This window comes from Sceloporus occidentalis, unplaced genomic scaffold (assembly GCF_023333645.1).
Source record: "Sceloporus occidentalis isolate IW3139 unplaced genomic scaffold, rSceOcc1.0.p SCAF_48, whole genome shotgun sequence".
In the NCBI taxonomy this organism is placed as follows: Eukaryota; Metazoa; Chordata; class Lepidosauria; order Squamata; family Phrynosomatidae; genus Sceloporus; species Sceloporus occidentalis.
In genome coordinates, this window is record NW_028317028.1 from 638,259 (window position 1) to 651,821 (window position 13,563).

General features: G+C 40.4%; 1 protein-coding gene across 1 annotated transcript in view; it reads left to right on the top strand.

The window, feature by feature from the left end:
• LOC149289052 (calcineurin B homologous protein 3-like) overlaps positions 1–12,618 on the top strand; it is a 70,463-nt gene extending 57,845 nt beyond the window's left edge. Inside the window, exons 3-8 of the mRNA XM_089490990.1 lie at positions 1,975–2,055; positions 4,820–4,959; positions 5,749–5,810; positions 6,313–6,444; positions 11,504–11,551; positions 12,541–12,618. Of these exons, the coding sequence (XP_089347116.1) occupies positions 1,975–2,055; positions 4,820–4,959; positions 5,749–5,810; positions 6,313–6,444; positions 11,504–11,551; positions 12,541–12,618 (541 nt within the window). The remainder of the gene's footprint in view (positions 1–1,974; positions 2,056–4,819; positions 4,960–5,748; positions 5,811–6,312; positions 6,445–11,503; positions 11,552–12,540) is intronic.
• The last annotated feature ends 945 nt before the right edge of the window (positions 12,619–13,563 follow it).

Below are 13,563 nucleotides of genomic sequence, written 5' to 3' on the forward strand. Positions count from 1 at the left end.
AGGCAACAGTGAAGCATGGAGCAGGTTCCTTGCATGTTTGGGGCTGCATTTCTGCAAACAGAGTTGGGGATTTGGTCAGAATTAATGATCTCCTCGAAGCAGATACTTATCCATCATGCGATACCATTAGGGAGGCATCTGATTGGCCCCCACAGAGCCCTGACCTCAACATCATTGAGTCTGTCTGGGATTACATGGAGAGATGAACTGATGCTGTTTTGAAGGCAAAGGGTGGCCACATTAAATATTGATTTGATTTAGATGTTTTTCCTCTTTTCACTCACTTTGTATTTTGTTAAATTATACAAATACCTGCTAACATGTCCATTTTGAATGCATTTTTACTTTAACACCATTTTTATGCCTGCCTAACACTTTAGCACAGTACTATATAACTAAGTCTAATCAAGCAATGGGCAAGTCAATATTTTACAACATGCTTTTAGAACATTATTTTTGGAACTGACGGATTGACGTTGATCGTTCCTCTATGGTGCCGGTAGGTCCTCCTTCATATTTTTGGGCCACCACACAACCCCTATCAAGTATGCCAATTTAAGTTTCGACTTGAATAAAAATACTTTGGCTTGCATTGTTGCTTACAGTTAGCAGCACTTTCCAATGAAAGTAGTTTGCCAAAAAGGATGACCTCTTGTGCTACACTGTTTTAAAATGAAAGCCAATACAGGCAAGCTTATTTTTTGTGCACAATTGTGTCAATTTAGCGTGCTTGTCATAACTGTTTCTGACCATATTTTTGTATATTCTCCAAAGTAGGATGGATAACGAATCATCCTTCATTAAGTCTAAATTGCACAGATCTTAGCTAAGCTGTTAATTATTTCATCCATGTCCTCTATTCCCCAGCTGCTCTGATTAGCAGAATGTTCCGAGATCCAGCTAATGCGTTCATGCAGCAGTGGGATATCATTCAGCAGACAGCAGGCGCTCTAAGTAACCTGTTTATTGCTGGGTATAGGTGTAAAACAACAACTGTCCTGTTGAATAGACCAATGTTTGCTAACCCCCAGGCAAGCACCTATGTTGATGATGCCAATACCAGTCTTATTTATGTGTGATACGGCTCAGAGCTCACGGTGATATGGCTCAGAGCTCACAAAACAAATATCAACATCTATGACAGGATGACCAGATGGCGCCTTTAATTTTGTATAAAAAAATCGATCCCTGCAGTGTACATTCTACATAGACGTCCCCAATCTTTAATCAAGTCTGCCTGTGCTGTATTCCGAATTCAAAGGACTTCAGAAATTCAGTGTAATGTAATACTTTTGGGATGCCACAAGGAAAGGTCACTAATTAAAATGCTAAAAAAAAGAAAGTACAAATGTTGAAGATGTTTCAGATCTAATGAAGTCATAACTTTTTTATTAGGACAACAGTGTATCTGCTATGTAAATATTGCAGGAAATGACAATGCAATCCCTCTTACCTTCTATAGAAGCTCAAAATGTTTAATAGGCATTTCATTTTACTTCTAGAGCACCACCAGGTTCCGTAGTGCTAATACAATAGGAAGGGTGAAAATTAACAACATTAAACTGAGAATACACAATGACAATAACATAAACACACATTAAGACATACTGATACATAAGGAGAGGATTCTGCAAACTAACAATCTATTAGGAGGTTGGGGAGGAATGAGACAGAAGGCGAGGGACTGCATGATATTAGAATTTTTGGTATTAGGAGGATATATTCTATGCTTTGAACAGGTATGTTGGGGTGTTCTTTATTAAGTACAGCCACTTTTATTATCTAAAGTATGGTTTAATCTATGTAAACAATGACATTTCAATGTCATATGGGAAATTATCCCACAATTATTGTGTGATCTTGGAAATGACGTAGATTAGTGGACATTCTTTAGAAGAATGGAAATTTTTTTTAAGATCAATGAAACTGTTGCCTTTATTGTATAATTATTTATCTTTCTCTGTTTCTTGATAGGAAACACAACTTGGAGAATATTTCAGATCTGGAAACCAATCCTATTAAGTCGAAGATAATTCGTGCCTTTTTTGACAAACGGTAACATGTCTATTTTGCATGTATTCATCATGTAACACAAATTCTTATAATCTATATGATTTACCGTGTATGTTATTAGTACTCGCTTGGAGTGCAGTATAAATAAAAATACTATTTTTAATAGTTTCATGGTGTAAGTCACAGACAATCATTGTCAATGTTACTTGAGGCCTTAGTACAAAAAGCTTTTAGTTCATCAGACATCTGATCAGCAGTGGCGTCTCCAGCTTTCATATTTAGGGGGGGCACATGGGGGGCCAGGGACCAAAGTAGGGGGGCAAATAAAAAAACGGTACATATACACTGTATGTATATATATATATATATATATATATATATATATATATATATATATATATATATATATACACACACGTTAGACGTGCATTTTTAACTACATAATATGCACTTATCTCTTTGAAGTAAAGACCGTGATTGAAATATGATTTCAAAATAACAGCTAAACTGGCAGTTATTTCTCATTCTTTAATATTAGCCCCTGCTGACAATATATATAAATATTACACCCTGCTGCCGATATATAGAAATATTACACCCTGCTTTTGATATATATTAATATTTACCCCTGCTGTGGATATATATTGATATTAGCCCCTGCTGCGGATATATACCTATATTATACCCTGCTGCCCATATACATAAAAATTATACCCTGCTGCCGATATATATTAATATTTGACCCTGCTACCAGTATATATTAATATTAGCCCCTACTGACAATATATATTAATATTAGCCCCTGCTGCCGATTATATATATATATATATATAAATACTAGACCCTGCTGCCAATATGAATATAAATACTAGACCCTGCTGCCAATAAATATTAATATTAGCCCCTGCTGCCAATATATGTTAATATTAGCTCCTGCTGCCAATATATATTAGCCCCTGCTGTCGATATATATTAATATTAGCCCCTGCTGCTGATATATATTAATATTGGACCCTGCTGCCGATATATATAGTATTAGTCCCTGCTTCCTATATATTTTAATATTAGCCCCTGCAGCCAATATATATTAATATTAGACCCTGTTGCCAGTATATAAATAAATATTAGCCCCTGCTGCCAAAACATATATAAATATTTGCCCCTGCTGCAAATATATATATAAATATTAGACCCTGCTGCCAATATATTTTATAGTGAAAAAATTGGACCCTACCCAAGCATTTCCTTGGGCCCCGCTCAACGCTTCCTTGCATGCAATCACTCCTTCTGCTACCGTACTAAAAAAAAAAAAATTTCCCACACTGACTGCAGATCAGGGGAAGACCGCGAGAGTCAGTCCTGCAACGTGACATTGAGAGGTCCTCTCCCCTGTAATCATACCCAGAGTCCCTTTGTCCCCTCATTCACTAAACCATAGCGCTCTTTTACTTACACCCTGTAGTTCAGGTATAGATCAAACAACACATGGAAACAGCACATGCAACTGAATGAGATTAAAAAAAACCTTGTATTTGCAGGTATACATAAATAATGTATGGAAACATAGCATTGCAGGTATAAACCAACAGAACACACAAACCCAGCATTGCAGGTATATATCAACTGGAAATCACATGTACACTCAGCACTGAAGGTTTAGATCAAATAATCAACACATGGAAACAGCACTCCGGGTATTGATCAACTGAATAAGACATACAAATCCTATATTTGCATTTAAACATTAATAATGTATGGAAATATAGCCGATACAGATGAACAGAATGACACAAAACCCAGCTTTGCAGATATAAATCAATTGGAAATTACATATAAACTCTGCATTAAAGGTATAGATAAAACCCCCTAAATTACAGGCATAGATCACTGGTCACACACCCCAAAGCCAGCCCTGGTGTCCACACTGCCCACATAGAACCTGACCAGCACCTAAGTTACACATTATGTCAACTTTGTCCCCAAACAGCTGAACGTACGCCATTTTTGTCCCATAAAGACCTCTCCCTCCCAATCTATCCTATGTACCCCCCTCTCCCTCCCAATCTATCCTATGTACCCCCCTCTCCCTCCCAATCTATCCTATGTACCCCCCTCTCCCTCCCAATCAATCCTAACTATCCCCTCTCCCTCCCAATGTATCCCATCTACCCCCATCTCCCTTCCAATCTACCCCATCTACCCCCCTCTCCCTCCCAATCTATCCTATCTACCCCCTCTCCCTCCCTCCCAATCTATCCCTTCTCACTTCCTATCTACCTCTTCTGACTCTCTAACCCCCCGCTTTGAAGTTCACTTACCTTGGGCTTGTCCAGCGGTGAGATCGCGAGGTCTCTGTATCCCTGGTTCTGCCGGCTTCACTGCTGGGCGCCGGATATGACGACATATACCGGCGCTCGGCTTGAAATGCCGGCACTGCAAACAAGGCAGAGGCCTCGCGGTCGCGGAGAAGAGTGAGAGGCGCCGAACGGTTGCTGAGAACTTATTCCTCAGCAACCGCTCGGCGCCTCTCACTCTCTCCTCCGGGTCTATTAAAAAAAAAAACAAAAAAAAACGGCGTTTCAATTGGGGGGGCACACCGGGGGGCACAGCATGATGTAGGGGGGGCCATGGCCCCCTCTGGCCCCCCCCTGCCGACGCCACTGCTGATCAGCAAGCACCCCAGTAATCGTGATCCATAGAGGATAAAAAAACAAAATAAAAAACAAACTAACTTGTCTCACTGATTTCAGCTTCAGTTATGTTCCAAGAATGGCGCATGTATTACACAACCTCTTCTCCATTTCAGGAATCTACAAATGGGATCTGGTGGGTTTGTAGATGAGATAAACTTTGAAGAGTTTCTGACCATCATGTCCCATTTCCGGCCAATGGGTGAGAAGGTTGATGAAGAAAGCATTAACTTGTGCCGGCAACATAAGCTACGATGTGAGTGTGTCTACTCTCAGCATTTGTTGTTGTGGGATTACAGTCTTACAAACATATCTGTCAGTAAGGTTGCACGTAATTTTGATAGATATTGTAGCTTAAAAGCAGAACATTTTGTCCCATGACCCATATATATATATATTAGGGTGACCACATCAGCCATGTTTTCCAGGACACGTATACATTTCTCATATTGACTAGTGCTGTCCTGCAGTATGTGGGATGTCACCCTAATTATAATTCTAAATACATAGACATTAATATGTACTTGGCCTCCTCCTTTGCAGCTATAACAGCTTCCACTTTTCTGGGAAGGCTTTCCATAAGATTTTGGAGAGTTTCTGTAGGAATTTTTGCCCATTCATCTAGTAGAAGATTTGTGAGGTCAGGAGAGAAGGCTTGGCTCGCAATCTCTGTTCTTATTCATCCCAATGGTGTTCGATGGGGTTGAGGTCAGGGCTCTGTGTGATCCTGTCAAGTTCTTCCACACCAAGACATTTTGGACAATGCTATGGTTCCAACATTGTGGAAACCGTTTGGGGAAGGCCCTTTTCTATTCCAGCATGACTGTGCCCCAGTGCACAAAGCAAGGTCCATAAAGACAAAGTTCTTAGTCAAAGCTGATGCCTTTGATTGAGCCAATGTTCAAAAATAACTTTCTGTGGAGGCTGAGCCGCAAATTTGCTGGTAGAGACAAATGTTATATTACAGCATAACATTGTTTTGTTATTGGCATAAATTCTTATGGAAATCAACACCAACTTGTAACTTGTTTTTTCTTCCATTTAGTTCTTTTCAATATGTATGATTCTGATAATGACAGTAAGATTACCCTGGACGAATACAGAGGGGTATGTATGAGGTCTGTTTGTACATGATACATTTGTCTCAACATGCTATAGAGGGGACCTGGCACCATCACAGAATAACTCATCAAATTCTTTTATTAAAACTAACCATGGCTTGTGATTTTTGTTTGACGATCGTTATGGTTTTGGAGATACTTAGTTTATTGGAGCTTGAGGTCTGTGTCTTGGTGTGGTAAGGCCAGCATTGTCTAATCAGTTTTCCTGTCCCAAGGTGTTTGCTCTTCTCCTTGCCCAACAACAACAATTGCCTTAATTAATCAACAATCAACAGCCTCACAGCAGAGATAATCATGCTGATCTTCTGAATAGTAAGGTTAAAATAGCTGCTCCTATAGTAGTGCATATAAAGGGACCTTCCAATACATACATGTATATAATCCAAGGTTGTTATTTTATGATTTTATATAGTATTTAGTGAACTATATAATGTAGGTTTTGGTTTTAAACCAGGCCAACCTGTGACAGCATTTTTGTTATCTTGTAGGTGGTGGAAGACCTGTTAATTGGAAATGTACCGGAAGAACTAAGGGATAATCTCGGCAATAAAAAGGAGTTAGCAAAATCTATTGCAGATGGCGCAATGCTAGAAGCTGCTAACCTTTGTGTGGGGCAAATGGTAATTATTATGATCATGAATATGGTGTTGCAAGTTATTTACCGTATAAGACGACCCCCAACTTTTCCAGTTAAAATATAGAGTTTGGGCTATACTCGCCGTATAAGACTACCCCTCTACCCAGTATACAACAACCAGCCAGTCACGGCAAGCGATGTACCTTACTGGCGATTGGCTGGTTGTTGTATATGAAGCCTGCTTGGATTGGGAGTGTCAGCTCTCCCTAACATATGCCTGTCCTCACACACATGTATAGACATACACTGTCCTCACACACCCCCTCCTTTACACACATATACACGTACACACCAGCTTACAAACACACATATACACATACACTGCCCATACACAGACATACATACATACACTGCCCTTACACACACACATATATATATATATATATATATCTACACATACTAACATACACCTGTCCATACATACACATTTATACACTGCCCTCACCACACACCCCTGCCTTTACACACATATATATATACATACATATATGTATATATAAATATATGTACACATATATATATATATACCGTATTGGCTTGAGTATAGGCCGCACCTTATCTATTACCCTAAAGTGTAATAGATATGCTGCCACTCTTCCCCCCTGAGACATGCTGCAACTCTGTTTGTCCCAACGAGACATCCTGCCACTCTGTGTGTGTCCCCCCGAGATATGCTGCCACTCTGCCCCCCCCCCCGAGATACGCTGCCACTCTGTGTCCCCCTCGAGATGTGCCCCCCTCCCCTAGACTTACCAGTGCAGACTGCCGGAGTCCCGGGTGTCTTGCGTGGCCGGCAGGGGACATCTATTCTATGCAGAACGGTATACAACTTCCGGCACCGGAAGTTGTATACTGTTCTGCACTGGTAAGGAGGATTGTTATAGCTTACCGCGCAGACGTTCACCGGCGAGCGTAAACAACCTCCGTTGCCAGCATGTCTGCACGATGTGCTTTAAAAATCTCCCCCCATGGGAATTCCCGGCAAGGGAGATTGTTAAAGCACACCGAGCAGACGTGCCGGCAGCGGGGGTTTACGCGAATCGCCGCTGCCGGTGAACGTCTGCGCGATGCGCTTAGACAGTCTCCCGTGCCGGCACTCCCTCCGTGGAAAGTGCCGGCAGGGGAGGCTGTCTGAGCGTATCGGAGAGTAGGATGCAGGTCCCCTGCTTCGCTGCGGGGGATCTGTATCCTAACCCTGCCAGACCTCGAGCTCCCTAATGTTGGGCTAGTTAGAGGGAGGTCGTGATCTCCCCAACCAGCCCTGCTCATCGGGCACCCGCTGATCAGGGCTAGTTGGGGAGATCACGATCTTGCACCTATCTCGGCGCGGCCCTGAAGACCAGCCCAGGGGAGGCAGCTTCTCTGCTCGCCCCTCCCCTAGAGATTCGTGATTCTCCAGTCCAGCTCGGTAAGTTTCAGTACCCGGCGTATAAGACGACCCCCGACTTTTGATTAGATTTTCACGGGTTAAAAAGTCGTCTTATACGCTGGAAAATACGGTAATAGAAAGGCAAACTCACAGAGCTATTTCTCCTCCCAGTCTTACCACGAACTACAGATCCCTCGATCCTAGAATAACGCAGACTTAGTAGGCATTGTTCAACATCAGCTGGAAAGCAGCATATAACCTTTCCGTGACAAAAAGGATAATATATACGTGGTTGGCATGGTTTTTAAAACAAATATATTAGCATAAAGTATTGAGATAAAGTATTGGCTAATTAATATAATCTGTAAAGACACAATTTCCCATGTATTTATGGTGGACCTGTCTTTAAATAGTCTACAATGCAGGATATTATATCGGTTCGCAGTGCTAGCAAAACCACATGAGACCAATTGCAAGCAAAGTTAATGGAATACTTTAAGTGAGTTGGTAAATACTCTCTTATCTAGTAAAAGGATTGTTGATTAAATAGGAAGGTCCACGGTGAAAAAATAGTTTTTTGTCATGTAATACTGGGGTTGGTTTAATCTGGCGATTAGATAGAAAATCATCTAACCTTTAGATTACTAGCACAGTGTATGGCTGAAATGTTACGCTCTATTAAGTGACAATTTGTAATCTGTAGGATGACAGGTGTACTTTAAGTTAGTCATTATTAGCTAATGCCATGCAGTTGTTTCTTTTTCTACAACATCATATCAGACACATTCATTTATTCATTTAACGTTAACTAAACTGTACAATGCTTCACAGGAATCAATAACATTTTAACCGAAAATTAAAAAATACGTTGGTTCTACTATTCTTTTTATTATCTGTTATTCTTTTATTTTTATTGGCTTTTTGATTAGTATTATTATTATTATTGAGCGCAGACAAATTACGGAGGGTGTTGAGAACCATGCCTGTGAGCTTGCCATCTAGCCTTATGGTACTTTTCCACAAAGTTCCTGGCTTTGAGGGCCCTGCTTGTGAGGGTACATTTTAAAAGAGTAGTAGGGGTAATTGAAACATTGTAATTGTTGCAGCCCTAACATACAATATACACTGGTCAGCCATAACATTATGACCACTGACAGGTGAAGGGAATAACACTGATAATCTTGTTATCATGGCACCTGTCAGTGGGTGGGATATATTAGGCAGCAAGTGAACATTTTGTCCTCATAGCTTATGTGTTAGAAGCAGGAAAATGGGCAAGCATATGGATCTGAGTGCCTTTGACAAGGGCCAAATTGTGATGGCTAGAAGACTGGGTCAGAGCATCTCCAAAACTCTTGTGCGGTGTTTCCGGTCTGCGGTGGTCAGTACCTATCAAAAGTGGTCCAAGCAAGGAAAAGTGTTAAACTGGTGGCAGGGTCATGGGCTGCAAAGGCTCATTGATGCACGTGGGGGTGAAGGCTGGCCTGTGTGGCCAAATCCAACAGATAAGCTACTGTAGCTCAAATTGCGGAAAAAGTTAGGTGCCAGAACACGTAGTGCATCGCAGTTTGTTGCGTATGGGGCTGGGTAGCCACAGACCAGTCAGGGTGCCCATGCCAACCCCTGCTGAAAGCACCTACAATGGGCACGAGTGCATAAGAACTGGACCACGGACCAATGGAAGAAGGTGGCCTGGTCTGATGCATCACATTTTCTTTTACATCACGTGCAAGGAAATCTCACACCTTAGGCAATGAAAGGGTTCTGTGCAAAGCATGCTAACTCCCTATATAGAACATTATAAAAAGCAAACATTTCCATAACTAAGTTGAAAGATTGCCAGGACTGTCAAGTATATCACAATAATGAGGCAGTAATCATTGCTCATTATGCTCTGGTCTCTTCAAGATTCCAGCACACTTAAGGGAAAAAAAAAACCCACAAGTCATTGCATAACTATAAGCATAAATTCATCCCCATCTCATCTGCCTTATGTCCTTCAATGAACCAAAAAACATTGACATACACACTACCATTCAAATGTTTAGGGTCATAATTATATATTTTTGAAAAATGAATACATTTATGGAATATTATACGACAACATTTGTAAATTGCATACATAACAGTACAATACTGGTAGGTTATTTTCTGCAGATGTGCCATTTTGCTAATGACGCTATCAAGGAACATCACCCAACAAGCTCTGACGTGTGTTGTGTGTACAGTCTAGATGCAAGAGAGCAGTCAGCACTGTCATCTAGAGCAAACAGTGGGTGGAACCTATCATATAGATCCTAAAATACTATGGGGTTTATTCACTAAAAGGAGAGTTGGTAGGAGAGTTGTGTTTTCACTTTACTATTCATTATGAAGGGTCAACACTATTCTCTATTGTGAAGGCCTGGGCTGGTCCTGAAAACGCATACATCTCTGGGCAAGGAGACTTTGATGAAATCTCTCTGATTTAACTATACGTCATACAGGGCCAGTCAAGCTCTTTGTGCAGCAGAAGGTCGCTGGGGTTGGACCTTTGCATTGTAAAATGAAGTCAAGGAGCTGAAACATGACTCTCCCTTTAGTGAATAAACTTCACTGGTGAGCTCCTGTTCAGTACAGTAAATAAATCTTGGAGCTATCAAAAGTCATTTTGTGAAAACATCACAATGTCTTATACTCAGGGAAAACAAAAAAGAACAGTCAAATGATATACCTAAGGCGCGTGCAACTTACAGGAACCAATAACCAAATTTCCATGATTATTACTAATCTCAATGCCCAAAGAAAACCTTTTCTTTCCCGTGACACATATTTTTTATTTTGTTTCCACCGTAATTTAAGCATTCGAATTCTGACACTTGATGGTACCAATTGCTTTTTCACCGTTCCTCTGTGACGGAAGCCTCCATCACTGGAGCCACTGGAGAAGCCTGACTGCCAGCCTCCTCCCTATTGACTATGGGCCCTGGGTTTGTAAAGACTTCTGTGGCTACCCCCAGCAGTATGATCTCATCACTGGCTGAGGGGATTATCTCCGGCAGACAGCCAGGATCTGCCACCAGGGAGTGACCACCATTCTTTGATGTTTAATGTTGTATAAATCAGTCTCCCCCTATTGTATTGTTAATCCCGTTACTGCCCCTGTTGTCTCTGAGAGGCAGATTAAGGGGGCGGTTTGTGTCCCAATGTCTTGTTTTATGTTAATGTGTGTTTTGCTGGATATATCCAGCTCTGTGTGTCTAAAATAAATCAGTCTTCGTTTGGTTTTACCCTACACTGAGTCTCGGCTAGTGACTGGGGAACCGGGGAAAGTGTGTTGTCCCAGGCTAAGGGAGCACAAGACAGCGGAGGTAGTCGGTCGGACTAGCCAGCTCCGTGACACTCTTAAACAGCTTTTTAAAGTTTTAAGCCCAGACTGAAGTCCCAGTAAAATCTTCTACCTGGATTCCACATAAACATGACTAATGTGTGTGTATACGACATAAAAACTATTTAAAACCTGGAATTTATGCATTCTCCCGTACGCTGGAAAATATTACACTTTAATAATCATTTACAGCTTATAGGCATGTTTGTTAAAAATACACCCGACAAATAAAAATTATACTTTTGGGATTTTCTCAGAAATATATGCCTTTCCAGCTATTTAAACATTTTTTTTCTTTTTTAATAGGAGCCTGATCAAATATACGAGGGGATCACTTTTGAAGACTTCCTTAAGGTAACCTAAAGTCTGCAATGCTGGGGCATTTTTGTTTTCGTTCGTGTATTTTTTCAGGTATAGTGTTACTGAGCAGTAGCATTGTAGTTGGCTTATATATGTATCCAGTAGCCAGCCACGTGTGTTACATTTATTGCCCTCTGGCCTTTAAGTATCAGGGCTGATTGTAACACACAATCAGCCCTGATACTTAAAGGCCAGAGGGCAATAAATGTCACACACGTGGCTGGCTACTGGATACATATATAAGCCAACTACACCCAGAGTTGGTCATGCACCAAAGGACAAAATCCGCTGCAGGAGCGGCAGTAACGGTACAGAAGAGGTGCCCAGTGTGCTGATTGACCAGTCCGGGCCTGCTTTCCTGAGTTATACAGATAGATGTCACAGCGATCACTTTAAACGCGCGAATGTATAAAATCCAAACATCCGAGCCAAAACCATAACTGATTTGCCGACAAACAACAAGTTCCTCTACCTACTTTAGACCTTATTGGATCCTTGTTTTGTAACCACAGAAAGCCATATTCATAAGTTTTATTAATACTAATATAATTACCTATTATTAGTAATATTAGTACTATTATGATTACTAATACAAGTAATAATACGTCTGAATCCATTTAAGGTATAGGCAGGGCATTTCATGAAAATCATGCTTATGACCTATTGGTTTGCAAACATTAAATATTTAGTTTGATAATTTACAGGAATATTTGCTTTCCGGTACATACCACAACCTTATAAATTGAACCGTGTCAGTGTTACAGCCATTTTTCAATTGAGCGCATAAACTTCAGGGCTGGAGTGCTCACTGAGGCAGTGATGGAGCTGACCGACAGCTGGGCAAACACTGGGGGTGTTGGGTACATAAAAAATGTCTAATTTTGCATTTAGAACAATACAATAGAATTATATGGCAGGAGTTATTGGAAACTATGTAGGTAACCCTAATCCAAAATGAAAAAACTTCTCATCTTTCATTACAGATTTGGGAGCGAATCGATATTGAAACCAAAATGCACGTCAGGTTTTTGAACATGGACACGATCCCATCCTGCCGTTAATTACAGCCGTTGAGACTGTTTAACCACGCAATCAGGATAAATGAGTTATCTTGAGACTTCGAGGCCGACTTCTGATTAATCTGGTGGTAATGGGACAAAATCGTAATCCACGGCTTTGAAACTGCAAATTGGTTCTTGGTGGAAGAGTGTCGGAAATTGTCTATACGGAGAGTTTTTTGTTTTGTTATTATTAGAGAGGACTGTGCGGTGGTTCCAAGCAGAAGAGACAACACACTATGCAAATATATTTATATTCTCATTCTATGGAATACTGCATATTTTATTTTTTGAAAGCTATATTAGCTCTAATCAAATTACATGGTGTTACTTTAATAAAAAAAGGGATTGTCCGGGGCAATGTGTTTGGTGTATAATTTGAATATGTTTTATAGTGGGCAAAAGGTATAAATCAAATGTTCACATGTGTATACAGGGAAAAGAAAAAATGTCGGTGCGCTAAGCTAGTCTCAGGCTCAAATAATACAAATGTATAATACGAGGCCTACCAAACAGTGTGATCATGCTGCAAATACAGTGTGTTGGCTGTACAATGTATACAAAAAAAAACAAAAACTGTCTGCGCTTCTTACTTTATTAGAAGCGTAGAGTTTTTGTTTTTTTCTCACATGTATGTCTGTTGCAAAATTCTGATCGTTTAGAGTGAAAATGCAAATATATATATACATGTTTATATATATATATATATATATATGTACATACACATATAAGTACAGACCTGTATTCTACATACCCAACACTATCTGTTTTCTACAGCCAATTGGTCACAACAGCCTTACAGATGGTACTTGGAGGAGAGTTTCTTGCCATAAACAATAAGGGGAGCTTAGTTCCAGTGTAAATAGTGAGAGCTATACGAAGTTTTCTTTCTGCATACTAACATCTAAAAAATATTTTAGCAGATGAATTCAGCAGCGGGAGACACTG